The sequence below is a fragment of the Apodemus sylvaticus genome, chromosome X (assembly GCF_947179515.1).
Source record: "Apodemus sylvaticus chromosome X, mApoSyl1.1, whole genome shotgun sequence".
NCBI lineage: Eukaryota > Metazoa > Chordata > Mammalia > Rodentia > Muridae > Apodemus > Apodemus sylvaticus.
In genome coordinates this window covers 91,356,009-91,371,376 of record NC_067495.1, presented here as the reverse complement: position 1 = coordinate 91,371,376, position 15,368 = coordinate 91,356,009, and the positions used below count along the sequence as shown (strand labels likewise).

At 40.7% G+C, this 15,368-nt stretch overlaps 1 protein-coding gene across 15 annotated transcripts in view; it reads left to right on the top strand.

Annotated features, from left to right (window-relative positions):
* Window positions 1–15,368, top strand: part of Trmt2b (tRNA methyltransferase 2 homolog B) — a 99,746-nt gene that overhangs the window by 34,777 nt on the left and 49,601 nt on the right. For 11 of the 15 annotated variants that reach the window (XM_052170777.1, XM_052170784.1, XM_052170783.1 and 8 more), the window contains 5 exons: window positions 1,803–1,897; window positions 2,285–2,499; window positions 2,673–2,774; window positions 3,873–3,992; window positions 4,221–4,320. In XM_052170777.1, coding sequence (XP_052026737.1) covers window positions 1,803–1,897; window positions 2,285–2,499; window positions 2,673–2,774; window positions 3,873–3,992; window positions 4,221–4,320 — 632 coding nt within the window. Of the gene's footprint in view, window positions 1–805; window positions 1,001–1,802; window positions 1,898–2,284; window positions 2,500–2,672; window positions 2,775–3,051; window positions 3,847–3,872; window positions 3,993–4,220; window positions 4,321–15,368 lie in introns of those variants that run through there. The other 4 variants (XM_052170786.1, XM_052170787.1, XM_052170789.1 and 1 more) reach the window with 4 other exon arrangements.

The following is a 15,368-nucleotide window of genomic DNA, read 5'->3' as shown; positions in this document are numbered from 1 at the left end:
ATAATTATCATACATGGGCTCTCAAGTATTTCCACAAGAATTTTGCTCACAGTAGTAGACTCAACTGAGTCCAAAAGCTATTTCCATAGAGATTTGTGTGTCCAACTTTTATAATCTAAATACTTCACACACTCTGCTAGTACAGTGGGGAGCTAAGCAGCCTTCTAGTTTATGCTTTACATTTGTAATACACGTAACACTTTCAGACTGTGTTCTGGTTCACTATCTATTGCTGTGATAAAAAAAAAACATGACTAGCAGTAGCTTAAGGAAGAAAAGACATATTTCCCCTTATAGCTCACAGCATATCGTGAAGGGAAGTCAGAGCAAGAATTCTAGGCAGGAACCTAAAGGCAACAATTGAAGCAGAGGTCATGGAGGAATGCTGCTTTCTGGCTTGCTCCCTGTGGTTTGCTCATTTTGCTTTTATGTTTAGATTTAGAAAATTGTTTTATGTGTATGAGTGTATACATGTGTATGTATGCACCATGTGTGTACCTGGTGTCCAGAGAAGTCAGGGGAGGGCTTTGGATCCTCTGAGACTGGAGTTACAGACAGTTGTGAGCCACCATGTGAGTGCTGGGAATCAAACCCAGGTCCTCTGCAATGCTCTTAACCACAGAACCAACTCTCCAGCCTTCAGTTTGCTTTCTCATATGCCTAAAGACTACCTTGCCAGGAATCACACCACTCAGAGTAGGCTGGTCTCTCTCAAAACAAGAATCAATTGAGAAAATATCCAGTAGACATGCCCACAGACCAATCTTACAGAGGCAGTTCCTTAACAGAGACTCCTTCTTCCTAGGTTACACCATCATCGGTCCTGTTGATAAGACAACAACAAAACCCAAGTCAACAAGACAGTCTCATATGGAAACATCCCTATACTGAGTAGGCTAGCTCAACCAATCTATGAAGTAGGTAGGCTAAGAGGGATGTTAGCACCTTCATTTTAGAGAATAACAAATGGACGCATAGTCACCTGGAAGGTGAAAGAACCAGTCAACTACCAAGCTTGGATTTGACTCGGAGTCCTTTGATTGCTGGCCTGGTTGGTCTTTTAAATTCTAGCTTTGATTTGGTTTATAACCCTGTGTCTGTATGCTAAGATAGTCTGAAGTGATTATGGCAATATTAGAATTTTAATATGTTCTGTAGTCAGATGAAAGGAGTTTCCACGTTCACTATTTTCTTTTTGCATTTGATTGGAAGTCAGAGAATAACTTGTGTGTCAGGTTCTCTCCTTCCTTCAGATGGGTTAAGCACAGGTCATTTGACTTGATGGCAAGCACCTTTATCTCCTCGGTAGACTTGCCTGCCCACGCCCACCATGTTCTTTCTTTTCTGTTTCCTGGTTCATTTCTTCTAGGACTCACATCTTCTGAGGTGATATTTGAGTGGGTGGTTGGGATAGGAAAAGCGGAGAACTATGAAGGGATTTGAAAGGTTATTTTCTGTGCGTGATGGGACAGAAGCTTAGTTTAGCTTTTTGTTTATAAGAATAACTCACACTTCCTGTAGAGAACTATTAGAGGCTCAAACTAGAGAAAGTGCCAGTTCCATTGTATGAGATTTGTCAAAAGCTGAAAAGCCAAGCAGCTCTTCTACTGAGATGTGAAAATAGCCTGTTGTTGTTGTTTTTGTCCTGCGGAACATTGCTTTATGCTAAGTGTTATTTATAATAGGATTTGAGAAATGTGTCGTCTTGTCTGACTCCCGCGGGGCTGGTTACTGTAGCTAACGGCAAGAGAATTTGTCAGAGATGAGTCTTTACTTGACTCTTGGTTTCCTGTTCTGGGCAGGAGGAGCTCTGTGTTCAGAAGGTGACCTTGAAGGATTTTTTCACTAAAGGCCCTGGAACAGTCTGTGGATTGACCTCCCTCTATTTCCAGGAAAGGTAAGCCTGGAGCAGCCAGACATGAAGCAGGAGGCTGCAGGCTTGCCATAGCCTGGGTTTGTAGTTTGCTTGCTGGTGATGGGCTACTGAGAGTGGAGGCCCATAAGCTAGTTAGATCTGACTTTCATATGCCAGCCACATCCAGGAACCCAAGCTAGAATAGAAGCGTACAGTGGCATATGGTTGCCTTTAATTTCTCAAAATCAAAACAAAAAGGATGTAAAAAAGCGTGTGCATGTAGACCTCTGTCTCTCAAGTGTGGAACGCATGCAGAAGTACCAGGGCCATGGTGAGGAAGTTGTGATTTCCAGATAAGAGGCTTGGCAGTAAGAGGTGTATATTACGTTCTGTCATTCTAAAATGCTGTCTTCCATCTTTCTCTCATAGCACCATGACCCGTTGCAGGCATCAGCAAGCCCCCTACCAGCTCCTGTTTGGGGAGCCCCACATCTTTGAAGATCTTCTGGGTTTGAAGATTCGAATCTCTCCAGATGCCTTCTTCCAGATTAATACTGCTGGGGCAGAGATGCTGTATCGGACCATCGGGGAGCTGAGCAGAGTGAACCCTGAGAGCACCCTCTTAGACATTTGCTGTGGAACAGGCAAGAGGCCTCCCTAGGAGGAGTCTATGTGTTGTCTAGGTCTCAAATGACATCAATTCAGAACTTAGGGTCTTTTCAAGGGTGGCAGGGCGGGAGGTCGTGTTGATGGTATAAATATAACCCCGTTGGTTTAAAACACAGAAATAATCTCCTCTTATTTCTTATTTCTCCAGGTGTGATTGGCCTCTCTCTTGCTCAGCGTGCCTCCCAGGTTCATGGCATTGAGCTGGTGGAGCAGGCAGTAGAGGATGCCAGGTGGACTGCAGCCTTCAATGGTACCTAAATCAGATTCGGGTGAAATGAAGAGATGGAGTTGTGTGAGGGGCCAGAGATATAGCTCAGTGGCAGACTGCTTGCTTAGCATGCATGAGACCCAAGGGCCCATTTACCAGCACTGCAAAAACAAACTAACAGAAGTGCAGTTGTTAATATACAAAGGAGGACCTACTGTATCCCCAACTTATAGGGAGGCTGAGTTCTAGAGTAGCTGTAGAAGGATCCTGGTGTTTTCTAGAAGAGGTCCTAGTAACTTTTTCTTTCTTCATTGTATAGATGAGCCCAAGGCAAGTACAAGCCTCGTTGGTAGGAAGGGAAGTGATAGGATGGTGAACATAATAGAAGAACCTGCTTTAATTCAACTATGAAGGCATCTGAGCCAATACAATCAGATTCAAATGTAGAGGTTTGGCCCGGCATTGAGGTGAACACCTTTAATTTCAGCCCCCAAGAGGCAGAGGGAGAGGCATGTGGATTTCGGTATGTTCAAGGGTAACCTGGTCTACATAGTGATTTCAGAGCCAGCCAGGACTATATAGTGAGACTCTACCTTAAACCAAACCAACCACCCAAACAAACAAACCTACAATTTAAAAAAGTGGAATCTTTTCCTTAAATAAAATGTCAAATTGCAATATAGAAAATTGTTTGCATTCCGTCCTTTATTATACTTGCAGGCAATTCTTTCAGTTTTGGTATTGTTTTGTTTTGTTTTGTTTTGTTTTTTATATGACTGGCCTTGAAAGCCTTATATCTTTCTTTGCCTCCCACATGTTGGGATGATAGATGCGTGCCAACATGCCCAACTTGCAGACAGTTCTTGAGGTCCCAAGTGAAAACTGCTGGCACAGGGCGCTCACTTGGGTGGAAGGGTTTGTTGTGGTGTGGGTACTTCCATGCTGTCTGTCTTGTCCCTTGATCTGGAAGGCTCATTCAGCCTTTCCAAGGGAAAGTGCCTGCAGCAGGGCCAAGAGCATTTTCTTTGCTGTTCAGAGGTACACTGGACAGGAGCCAAAGGGAAAAGCAGGACTCCAGCCGCTGTATGGTATAGTTCTATAAAGCTGACACTTCCTACTTGTTGGTGGTCTCTTCCACAGGTGTCACCAACTGTGAGTTTCATGCTGGCAGAGCAGAGACGATTTTGCCACAGCTGTTAAAGTCACCAAAAGATGAGAAGTTGACAGTTGCTGTGGCCAACCCTGCCCGTGCTGGACTGCGTAAGGAGGGAGGACACCTTGGCTGTCCCCCATGTGTAGTGTAGGCTTGGCCACTTCCCCCATGGTGTCCACCAGTTCTGTGTCTCTATTCCTATAGCAGACTTAGGGGCTCCCTCTGAGGTAGCCCTGAAGTAGCATCTCCATTCTTTATGCGTTACTCAGCATGCAGTTGGGAATGGCAGGGACTACAGTGGGTTAAGTGTATTAACAAGGTGCTTACTCCTTCAGATTACAGAGTGGTGCAAGCCATTCGGAACTGCAGGGCCATCCGCACTCTAGTGTTTGTTTCCTGCAAGCCCCAGGGGGAAAGCATGAGGAACTTCATTGAGTGAGTCTTGCCTTTTTTTTTCAGTATTATTTTCCCATGATCTGGGGATAGAGTTCAGTCAGTAGAGTGACTGCCTACTGCACATGATGCATGGGTGGGATCTTCATCCCAACAAACTGATCAGGGGTGGTAGAGGCAGGAGGATTTGAAGTTCAAGATCATCCTTGGCTCTGTAGTAAGTGAGTTTGAAGCCAGCATGGGATACAGATCCAGCCTCATTAAAAAAATTGAAAACCAAAATTATTTTTTTAGAAATCAGAGTAATCCATGCTTCTTTATGCATAATTTGGAAAATGTGGAGAAACAAAGAAAAATAAAAATTATATTATTTCATTTATTTTTATTTATTAATTTGTTTGTTTTTAGACAGGGTCTTACTATATAGTAACGACTGTCCTAGAACTCCCTATGTAGGCCAGGCTGGCCTTAAACTCACAGAGATCTGACTGCCTGTGCATTCTGAATGCTGAGATTTAAGGTGTGTGCCACTATATCTGGCTCAATATAACACTTTAAAAATAAGTTGATTTTTTTTAATTATGTGTATGAATCTGAATAAGTTTATGTGCACCAAATATTCACACAAGCCCATGCATGCCAGAAGAGGGCATCAGATACCCTGGATGTTATAGACAGTTGTTTGCTACCAAATTGATGTTGGGGACCAAACTTGTGTCCTTTGTAAGACCAGTTAGTGCTCTTTAACTGCAGAGCTATCTCTCTAGTCTTTGATTATATCACTTTAAGAATTTATCATAAGGGCTGGTCTAGGGTGAGACAACTCAGGTACTCAGTCTGGGCACCAATTTTTAAGAGGGTACCAAAAATCTTAATGAGCAAGAAAAATTTTAATACAATATTTTAGAAAATCAACCCTCTCAAATCATGAAGGACAATTTTTTAAAAAAAAAATTAATGCTAAGTGTGATGATCTCATCATTAGGCAAATATGAACAGGGCTAGCCTGCTCCAGCCAGTCCAGCCCAATCAGTGAGCTCCTGGCTAATGACAGGCCTTATCCCAAATGAGGTAGACGGTATCCCTGAAGATGACACTTGAAGTTGCTATCTAGTCTCCATGCTTATGTACACATACACACACACACATGTACACACACATACACACATGTACACACATGACAATTCCCAACCCAAAAAACATGTTGAAAAGCATGGATCTGGTTATCTTTTAAAAGATTCTGCATATGAGAGCATATATGCTATTTGCCTCCTTGGCTCATTTCACCTAGCATTATTTCCTCCAGCAGCATTTTATTGCAAATGTTTGGCTTTTGTTCTCTTTCATAGCTGAATAATGACTGAGTTTTTATTTACCACATTTTCTCTATACATTCTTCTGTTGATAGAAATCTTGTCTGGCTGTTCGGAATAATGTAAGAAGAAATATTAATGTGGGTATCTTATTGATGTGGTGATTTAATTCCCCTTTGGCTGTTCCAAGAAGTGATACAGCAGTTTCATCTGGTAGATTTATTTTTAGTTTTTTGAGGAATCTCGACATTGTATTTCATTATGAGTATACTGATATCATTCCCACCAACAGTCTTTAAAACTTCCCCCTTTTCTAGGTACTTGTTAGGATGTTATATTGTGTCTGTTTATTTTTAGTAGCTTTTGGTATTTAAGTTAAATTTGAAATAATTTATCAATGTAAGTAGGGAAGTAGAGAGTTACGTGTGCTAAAGCTTATGTGTAGAGGTGAGAGGTCAGCTTTTGGGACTTGGTTTTGTCCTTCTTGCTGCCTTGGGTGCTGGGGATCAAACTCAGGTCCCGAGGCTTAGGCTGTAAGTGCTTTTACCTGCTGAGCTGTCTTGCTTGCCTGTGTATGTTGGTTTTGAGACAAGGATTCATGTAGCCAAGGCTGGCCCCGAACTCTCAATCCTCCTGTCTCTACCTCTCGAGTCCTGGGATTATAGGTATATGCCACCAAGTCCACATTTGTATTTAAAAATATTTTTATGCTTATTTACTTATTCATTTATTCATGGTGTGTGCGTATGTCTACTTCAATGAATATATGGAGGTCAGAGGACAACTTGTGGGAATTGGTTCTCTCCTTGTAGGTCCTGGAGATTGAACTTAGTTTATCAGGCTTGGTGACAAGTACCTTTACTATCTTGCCAGCCCCTGACGCTTTCTTTTTAACCTTAGCCATTCTAATAGGGAAGGGACGATACTTTGTTGTGTGTTTTTAATTTTTTAATTATGTTTTCTCATTATTGGTCAAAGTGCCGAGAATAAGTGTTGGTGGAAAGCTTAGCCATAGATAAAGCCATCAAGGCTTAGGGACTGTTGCAAAAAAGGGGAAAGAAAGGTAAAAGTCAGAGTTTAGGAAGGAACTGGAAGTAACAATGTATTCTCAACCTGGCAGGACCACACTGCATTCATGAACTCACAGCATCATGGTTGCCTGCACAACGTTCTAGACGGCCAACATTCTAGCATGGAAGGGGGAGGAGCTCATGGGCCCCCACCCCTACATGAGGAGCTGTTGATAGCTGATGGTTGTCAGGGCAAGGAGAGTAAGTTCTCTTTCGGGATATGGTCCCTGTTAGGTCAACCATGCTCCAGTGGACAGTCCTGCAGCTGTGTGTACATATAGGCAGCACAAATGGGATTTGATGGGTTATTACAAAAAAGACAAGAAGTCGGGAGGGGGAGGGGTTATGGGTGGATATGGGAACAGTTCTGGAGAGGAGTAAGAAGGCTGAATATGAGAAGAATTCATTGTGTATGGGTATATATGAAATTCTTAGAGAATTGATACAAAGTCTGGTTTTTTTTTTTTTTTTTTTTTGGTTTTTTGAGACAGGGTTTCTCTGTGTAGCCCTGGCTGTCCTGGAACTCACTCTGTAGACCAGGACAAAGTCTGTTTTTAAAAGGGAATCAAAAAAGCCAGGTGTAGTGATGTCTGCTTATAATAATGTTAGCTCTTAGGCGGAGACAGGAGGATCATGTGTTGTATCAGTGCAGGCTTCAGAATGAGATCCTGTCCCAAACACTAATATTAAAAAATCCAGCCAGGTGTTGTGCTGCAGGCCTTTAATCCCAGCACTCAGGAGGGCAGAGGCCCGCAGATTTCTGAGTTTTCAGCCAGTCTGGCCTACAGAGTGAGTTCCAGGCTAGGCAGGAATACATAGTGAGACCTTGTCTCAAAAGACATTATATGTCAATGAATTACAAAACAAAAGAAAAGATATGGCAAATAAATGTTATTTTATGAAAAATAGGTAGATAAACTTAGTCAAGAACATAAAAGAGTAAAAGCATAAAAATATAGCCATAAGTAATATAGCAGAATAACGGTAGATTTAAAGGATTTTTTGTTAAGCATGCAGAGGAATTGGTTTCATTGACCTTTAAGAATATTTTGGCTTTTGCCTTTATTTATTATGGGGAAGAGGCACTTGTGTGATTTCTTTCTTTTTCTTTTCTACCCTGTGGCTCCTGAGAACCAAACTCAGTTCATCAGGCTTTCAGCAAATCCCTTTACAGCTGAGCCATTTCGGCTACCCTAACTTACTGTTCTTTTATTTCCTTGTCACACTGTCATATATGCATCACATGCTTTGTTCTTGTGCACCACTTCAATCTTTGTTTTTCATTTCATTATGCCCCCCTTCCCCCCCAAATTGTCCCACTTCTATCTGTCCCCCCACAGATCATGTCATTTTGCTAAACAATGATTTCAGATCCATCTGTTTCCTTGTGAATGTCATAATTTTATTTGTCTCTGTATCTGGATAAAATTCCATTCTCATGAATGTGTGTGTGTTCATATGTGAAAGGCAGATTCAACGCTGAGTGTATTCCTCTGTCACGTTCCACCTCATTTGGTCTGTCTTTTCTCTGTGCTCATGTGTGCATATGTGGTGCCAAAGGGCAGTTTAAAGAAGTTGTTTTTTTTTTTTTTCTACCACATGGATTACAGGGATCAAATTCGGGTCATTAGGCTTGGTGGCAAGCACCTTTATCCAGTGAGTCACCTCACTGACCTTCCATGTTTTCTGAGAACAGGTCACTGAATCTGAAGCTTGTTGCTTAAGCTAGACTGGCTGGCCGGTGAGCCTGGTGTCTGCCTTTGTCCATTCCCTTACCCCAGTACTGCGGCTGCAGGCCTGCACTGCCACCTAGGTCTTATGCAGGCAGTGCAGATCCAGACATAGGTCCTAAGACAGAGCTAGCACCCCATCCTTATGGTACATTTTAAAGCTATATCTTGATAAACAGCTAGGCTGCTTTTACTTCCTGACTTTTGCAACTAAAGAGACATTAAACATGAATGTACATATAGCTCTGGAATATGCTGACTTAGAATCCTTTAGGAATATTATAACCCAGTGGGTATAGTTGAGTCATATGGTAGTTCTGTTTTTATTTTTTTTTTTTTTTGAGAAACTTCCACATTGATTTCCACAGTAGCTTTAAAGAAGATTTATTTTTATTTTGTCTGTATGAGTGTTTGCCTGTGTGTATGTGCATGCACCATGTCTGTGCCTGGTTCCCAAGAAAGCTAGAAAAGGGGGTTGGATCCTGTGGAACGTGAATTACAGATGGTCATGAGTTGCCATGTGGGTTCCGGGAACCTTACTCAGATCCTTGGCAAGAGCAGGCAACACTCTTAAGTGCTGAGTCATCTCTCCAGCCCTGGAAATATTTTCTAAGAGGTTGATCATTCAGTGATTTTTATTCCATGAGCATTGTGGGGAGTAGGGATGCAAAGCAAATGGCGACACTCTTGCTAACTTAATTTGATGGGACTCTTATTATCCGTGTAGTGTCTACCTCCATCAAACCATTCACAGAAATGAATTAAAAATGTATAACAACTAAGCCAGGAACGGTGATAAATGTCTATAACCCTAGCACTCAGGAGGTAGAGACAAGAGGAGGAGGAGTTTAAAATCATCTATCCTTGGCTACATTGTAGATTTGAGGTAACCCTGGGCTACTTGAGAGTCTGTCTCAATAAAACAAAACTAAAATAGTAAAAAATATATATCATAGAACTAAATGTGAGAGCTAAAACTATAGAATTTTAAGAAGAATACATTTAAAGTCTTCATGACCGTGTGTTAAGCAAAGTTGTCTTTAACACAGTTATCAAAAGCCCAAAGGATAAAAAAAGAAAAGTAACTCTAAAGTCAGGACAAAACAAACAAACAAAAAATGTTTCATATTGCAAATATTACCACCCAGAAACTGAAAAGACAGCTCATGGCATAGGAGAAGATATATATAAATCATCTGTAAAGGCTTCATATCCAGTGGTCAGTTACAAAAAACCACATCCTAAGTCAGATGAAGCAGCACACATCTGTAACCCCCCCCCACACACACACACTTCAGTGCTGAGAGGCAAGAGACAGGCAGATCCCAAGGGCTCACTAGCCAGCCACCTAGGCAATAATGAGCTTCAGGTTGAGTGATACCCTGTTGCAAAAATGAAAATGGAAAGCTATTGAGGAAGATGTCCCAGCATCACCCTCTGCCCCCACATACACACACACACACACACACACACAGAGAGAGAGAGAGAGAGAGAGAGAGACTATTACATAATTCTTTTTATAGAAAATGTTCAGAATAGATAAGTCTATAGAAACAGGAACGTCTGTGGCTATCTACAGCGACTATGGGTTTGAGTCAAATACAACGTATAGCTGTTAAGAGGTGCATGGAATCATACTGGGCTAATGAAAATGTTCCAAAAGTGCTGGTAGCAGGAAGTGTATGCTCTGAATATAGGAATAACCACTGAGCTGTATAATGGTAAACTAAATTGTATCCAATAATGTTTCAATAAAACTATGGTTAAAAACTGGAACTTTTACATGAGACAAAGCACAGTAAACAATTTCACCCACAGAAACCATTTGCAGTAAATATTACACGACTGTTTTCCTCAGTCTTTAATCAAGCCCCAGAAGGCAACAAGAAATAGGAACTGCTGTTGGAAAACTAACAGAAAATAAGAAAAGGAAGTAGTATTAATGTGTTCATGCATTGTGAGGTGATGCTTCCTCCTCCATGAAAATAGAAATATGAGCTGGATGGGGTGGCACAGACCTTTAATCCTAACACTTGGGAGGTGGAGGCAGGTGGATCTCTGAGTGGCTAGGACTACATAGAAAGACCATGCCATGAGAGGAGGTATTTGAGGCCAGTTTGAGCTACATAGAAACAACCTGTCTAAAACCCATAACAATGTACATAGAAATACACATCTCTGTGTGTACATACACATACATATATATACACTTACATATGTGTGTGTGTAAAAACATTTGAGGATTTCATAGACAGTATATTTTTTGATCATATCCAGCCCATTACCCTACTCTAACTCCTTCTACACTCTCAACATATCCCCCTCCCAATTCCTTGTTCTCTATTTTGAAACAATCCATTAAGTCCAATTCCTGCTGCCTGTATGCTCATTGGGTGGGGCTACCTACTGCAGTGCAGGCAACCTACCAGCAGCCACACCCCTAAAACAACAGGATGTTATTTTTCAGCAGCTTTATGGAGATATACTTCAAAATCCACATAATTTTATCCATTTAAATAATACAATTTATAAGGCTTCTCAGTGGTTAAAAGCACTTGTTGCTCTTACAGGGGACCCAGGGTTGGTTCCCAGCACCTACATAGTAGATAAGAAATGTCTGTATTTGTTAGGTTTGGAGGTGCACACCTTTAATCTCAGAACCTGAGAGTCAGAGGCAGGCCTCTGGGTTGGAGGCCAGCCTGGTCTGTATACTGAGTTCCAGGACAACCAGGGCTACATAATGAGAGACTATGTCCCTAAAAACAAAGTAGATTTAAAAATGGTTAAAATGTATGTTAAATGCATTTTACTAAAGTTAGAAAATAGAAAATAATTAGTTATTCCCATTTTCCCCCAAAATGGTAGCTTCCTATTTTTTTTCAAAATTTATACTCAAAATGTACTTAAAAGAAACTCAATAATACAAATTATGACATATCAAGAGTCCAGTCCCAGAGGACCAGTCAGGTAGGTGAATCTCTGAGTTCGAGGCCAGCCTGATGATGTACAGAGTGAATTCCAGGAAGGCCAGGGCTACATAGAGAATCCCTGTCTCAAAAAGCAAACAAAAACAAATGAAAGGAAGGAAGGAAGGAAGGAAAGAAGGAAGGAAGGAAGGAAGGAAAGAAGGAAGAGTAGGCTTCTAAGAAGAACAACAAAACATGGCAAAATAAAGAAGCAAAAATTATATCAAAGTTGGACATGGCAACTCAACAGGAGGAGAAGAGCCCCAAGAATAGACACAAGAGTCAGAGGCTCACGTGTTCTCATAGTAGGAGTAGCTATAATATATATAGTATATGTTATAGCTACTCATATACATATACATATACATATACATATACATATACATATACATATACATATACATATACAAATACATATACATATATACATATGCAGAGGACCTGGTGCAGGCCCCGTGCTTGCTCCTTCAGTCTCTGTGAGCTCACAGGTGCCTTGTTGAGTTGATTCAGAGTGCCTTGTTCTCCTGGGCCTATCTCCTTTGACAAACATGTAAGGAAAACACTCAGTATACACAAACCAAACTAGATCTCCTTTTTAAAAAGTAGACAGTTCAGTGAGGTTTGAGTGGTTTGTTTTCAGTCTCATACAGCTGTCACCACCATCTAAATCTAAATTTTGCCTTCTCAAAAAGAAATTGCACCTTTGAGTATCACTGTATAGCTCCACCCCTGCTGTCTGATCTTAGGCAGCCAGTAATGGGCTTTGTTTCTAGATTTGCCTGGCATTTCATTGAATTGAATTGTGCCATATGCTATGAATTTCTTTTCATCTTCTTTCACTTAGCATAACATATATGATATTTATCTGTGTTTAAACATTTATCTCTTCTTCGTTTTATTTTTGGACTTAAAAAGGAATTATGTGTGTGTGTGTGTGTGTGTTTGTGTATACACACATATATATGTATATACATATATACTCTTACGTATATGCTCATGATATGCTTTCATGATTGATGTTTCAATAAATATCCAGGTGCAAGTTTTGCTTTTGTTTCTCTTTGAGAAAGACCTAGGAGAAGTGGCAGACCATATGAAACTAGTTTAACCTTTTTTTTAATTTATTGATATATTTATTTACATTTCAAATGATTTCCCCTTTTCTGGACCCCCACTCCCCGAAAGTCCCATCAGTCCCCTTCCCTCCCCCTGTTTTCCCACCCAACCCTTCCCACTTCCCCGTTCTGATTTTGCTCTATACTGCTTCACTGAGTCTTTACAGAACAAGGGGCCACTCCTCCATTCTTCTTGTACCGCACTTGATGTATGGATTATGTTTTGAGTATTCCAACTTTCTAGGTTAATATCCACTTATTAGTGAGTGCATACCATGATTCATCTTTTGAGACTGGGTTACCTCACTTGGTATGATGTTCTCCAACTCCATCCATTTGTCTAAGAATTTCATGAATTCATTGTTTCTAATGGCTGAATAGTACTCCATTGTGTAGATATACCACATTTTTTTGCATCCACTCTTCTGTTGAGGGATACCTGGGTTCTTTCCAACTTCTGGCAATTATAAATAGGGTTGCTATGAACATAGTGGAACATGTATCCTTATTACATGCTGGGGAATCTTTTGGGTATATGCCCAGGAGTGGTATAGCAGGATCTTCTGGAAGTGAGGTGCCCAGTTTTTGGAGGAACCACCAGAATGATTTCCAGAGTGGTTGTACCAATTTGCAACCCCACCAGCAGTGGAGGAGTGTTCCTCTTTCTCCACATCCTCTCCAACACCTGCTGTCTCCTGAATTTTTAATCTTAGCCATTCTGACTGGTGTAAGGTGAAATCTCAGGGTTGTTTTGGTTTGCATTTCCCTAATGACTAATGAAGTTGAGCATTTTTTAAGATGCTTCTCCGCCATCCCAAGTTCTTCAGGTGAGAATTCTTTGTTTAACTCTGTACCCCATTTTTTAATAGGGTTGTTTGGTTTTCTGGAGTCTAACTTCTTCAGTTCTTTATATATATTGGATATTAGCCCTCTATCTGATGTAGGATTGGTGAAGATCTTTTCCCAATTTGTTGGTTGCCGATTTGTCCTCTTGATGGTGTCCTTTGCCTTACAGAAACTTTGTAATTTTATGAGGTCCCATTTGTCAATTCTTGATCTTAGAGCATACGCTATTGGTGTTCTGTTCAGAAACTTTCTCCCTGTACCGATGTCCTCAAGGGCCTTCCCCAGTTTCTTTTCTATTAGCTTCAGAGTGTCTGGCTTTATGTGGAGGTCCTTGATCTATTTGGATTTGAGCTTAGTACAAGGAGACAAGGATGGATCAATTCCCATTTTTCTGCATGGTGACCTCCAGTTGAACCAGCACCATTTGTTGAAAAGGCTATCTTTTTTCCATTGGATGTTTTCAGCCTCTTTGTCGAGGATCAAGTGGCCATAGGTGTGTGGGTTCATTTCTGGATCTTCAATCCTGTTCCATTGATCCTCCTGCCTGTCACTGTACCAATACCATGCAGTTTTTAACACTATTGCTCTGTAGTATTGCTTGAGGTCAGGGATACTGATTCCCCCAGATTTTCTTTTGTTGCTGAGAATAGTTTTAGCTATCCTGGGTTTTTTGTTGTTCCAGATGAATTTGAGAATTGCTCTTTCTAACTCTGTGAAGAATTGAGTTGGGATTTTGATGGGTCTTGCATTGAATCTGTATATTGCTTTTGGCAAAATGGCCATTTTAACTATATTGATTCTACCGATCCATGAGCATGGGAGGTTTTCCCATTTTTTTGAGGTCTTCTTCCATTTCTTTCTTCAGAGTCTTGAAGTTCTTGTCATACAGATCTTTCACATGTTTGGTGAGAGTCACCCCAAGATACTTTATACTGTTTGTGGCTATTGTGAAGGGGGTCATTTCCCTAATTTCTTTCTCAGCCTGCTTATTCTTTGAGTATAGGAAGGCCACTGATTTGCTTGAGTTGATTTTATAACCTGCCACTTTGCTGAAGTTGGTTATCAGCTGTAGGAGCTCTCTAGTGGAGTTTTTTGGGTCACTTAGGTAGACTATCATGTCGTCTGCAAATAATGATAGTTTGACTTCTTCCTTTCCAATTTGTATCCCTTTGACCTCCTTATGTTGTCAAATTGCCCGAGCTAGTACCTCAAGTACAATATTGAAAAGATAAGGAGAAAGGGGGCAGCCTTGTCTGGTCCCTGATTTCAGTGGGATTGCTTCAAGTTTCTCTCCATTTAGTTTGATGCTGGCTACCAGTTTGCTGTATATTGCTTTTACTATGTTTAGGTATGGGCCTTGAATTCCTGTTCTCTCCAAGACTTTAAGCATGAAAGGATGCTGAATTTTGTCAAATGCTTTTTCAGCATCCAATGAAATGACCATGTGGTTTTTTTCTTTGAGTTTGTTTATGTAGTGGATTGCATTGATGGATTTCCTTATATTGAACCAACCCTGCATTCCCGGGATAAAGCCTACTTGATCATGGTGGATGATTGTTTTGATGTGTTCTTGGATTCGGTTGGCAAGAATTTTATTGAGTATTTTTCATCAACGTTCATAAGGGAAATTGGTCTGAAGTTCTCTTTCTTTGTTGGATCTTTGTGTGGTTTTGGTATCAGTGTAATTGTGGCTTTGTAGAAGGAATTGGGTAGTGTTCCTTCTGTTTCTATTTTGTGGAATAGTTTGAAGACTATTGGTGTTAAGTCTTCTTTGAAGTTCTGATAAAATTCTGCACTGAAACCATCTGGTCCTGTGCTTTTTTTGGTTGGAAGACTTTCTATGACTCCTTCTATTTCTTTAGGGGTTATGGGACTGTTTAGATGATCTATTTGGTCCTGATTTAATTTTGGTATTTGGTATCTGTCAAGGAAATTGTCCATTTCCTCCAGATTCTCCAGTTGTGTTGAGTATAGGCTCTTGTAGTAGGATCTGATGATTTTTTGGATTTCCTCAGTTTCTGTTGTTATATCCCCCTTTTCATTTCTACGT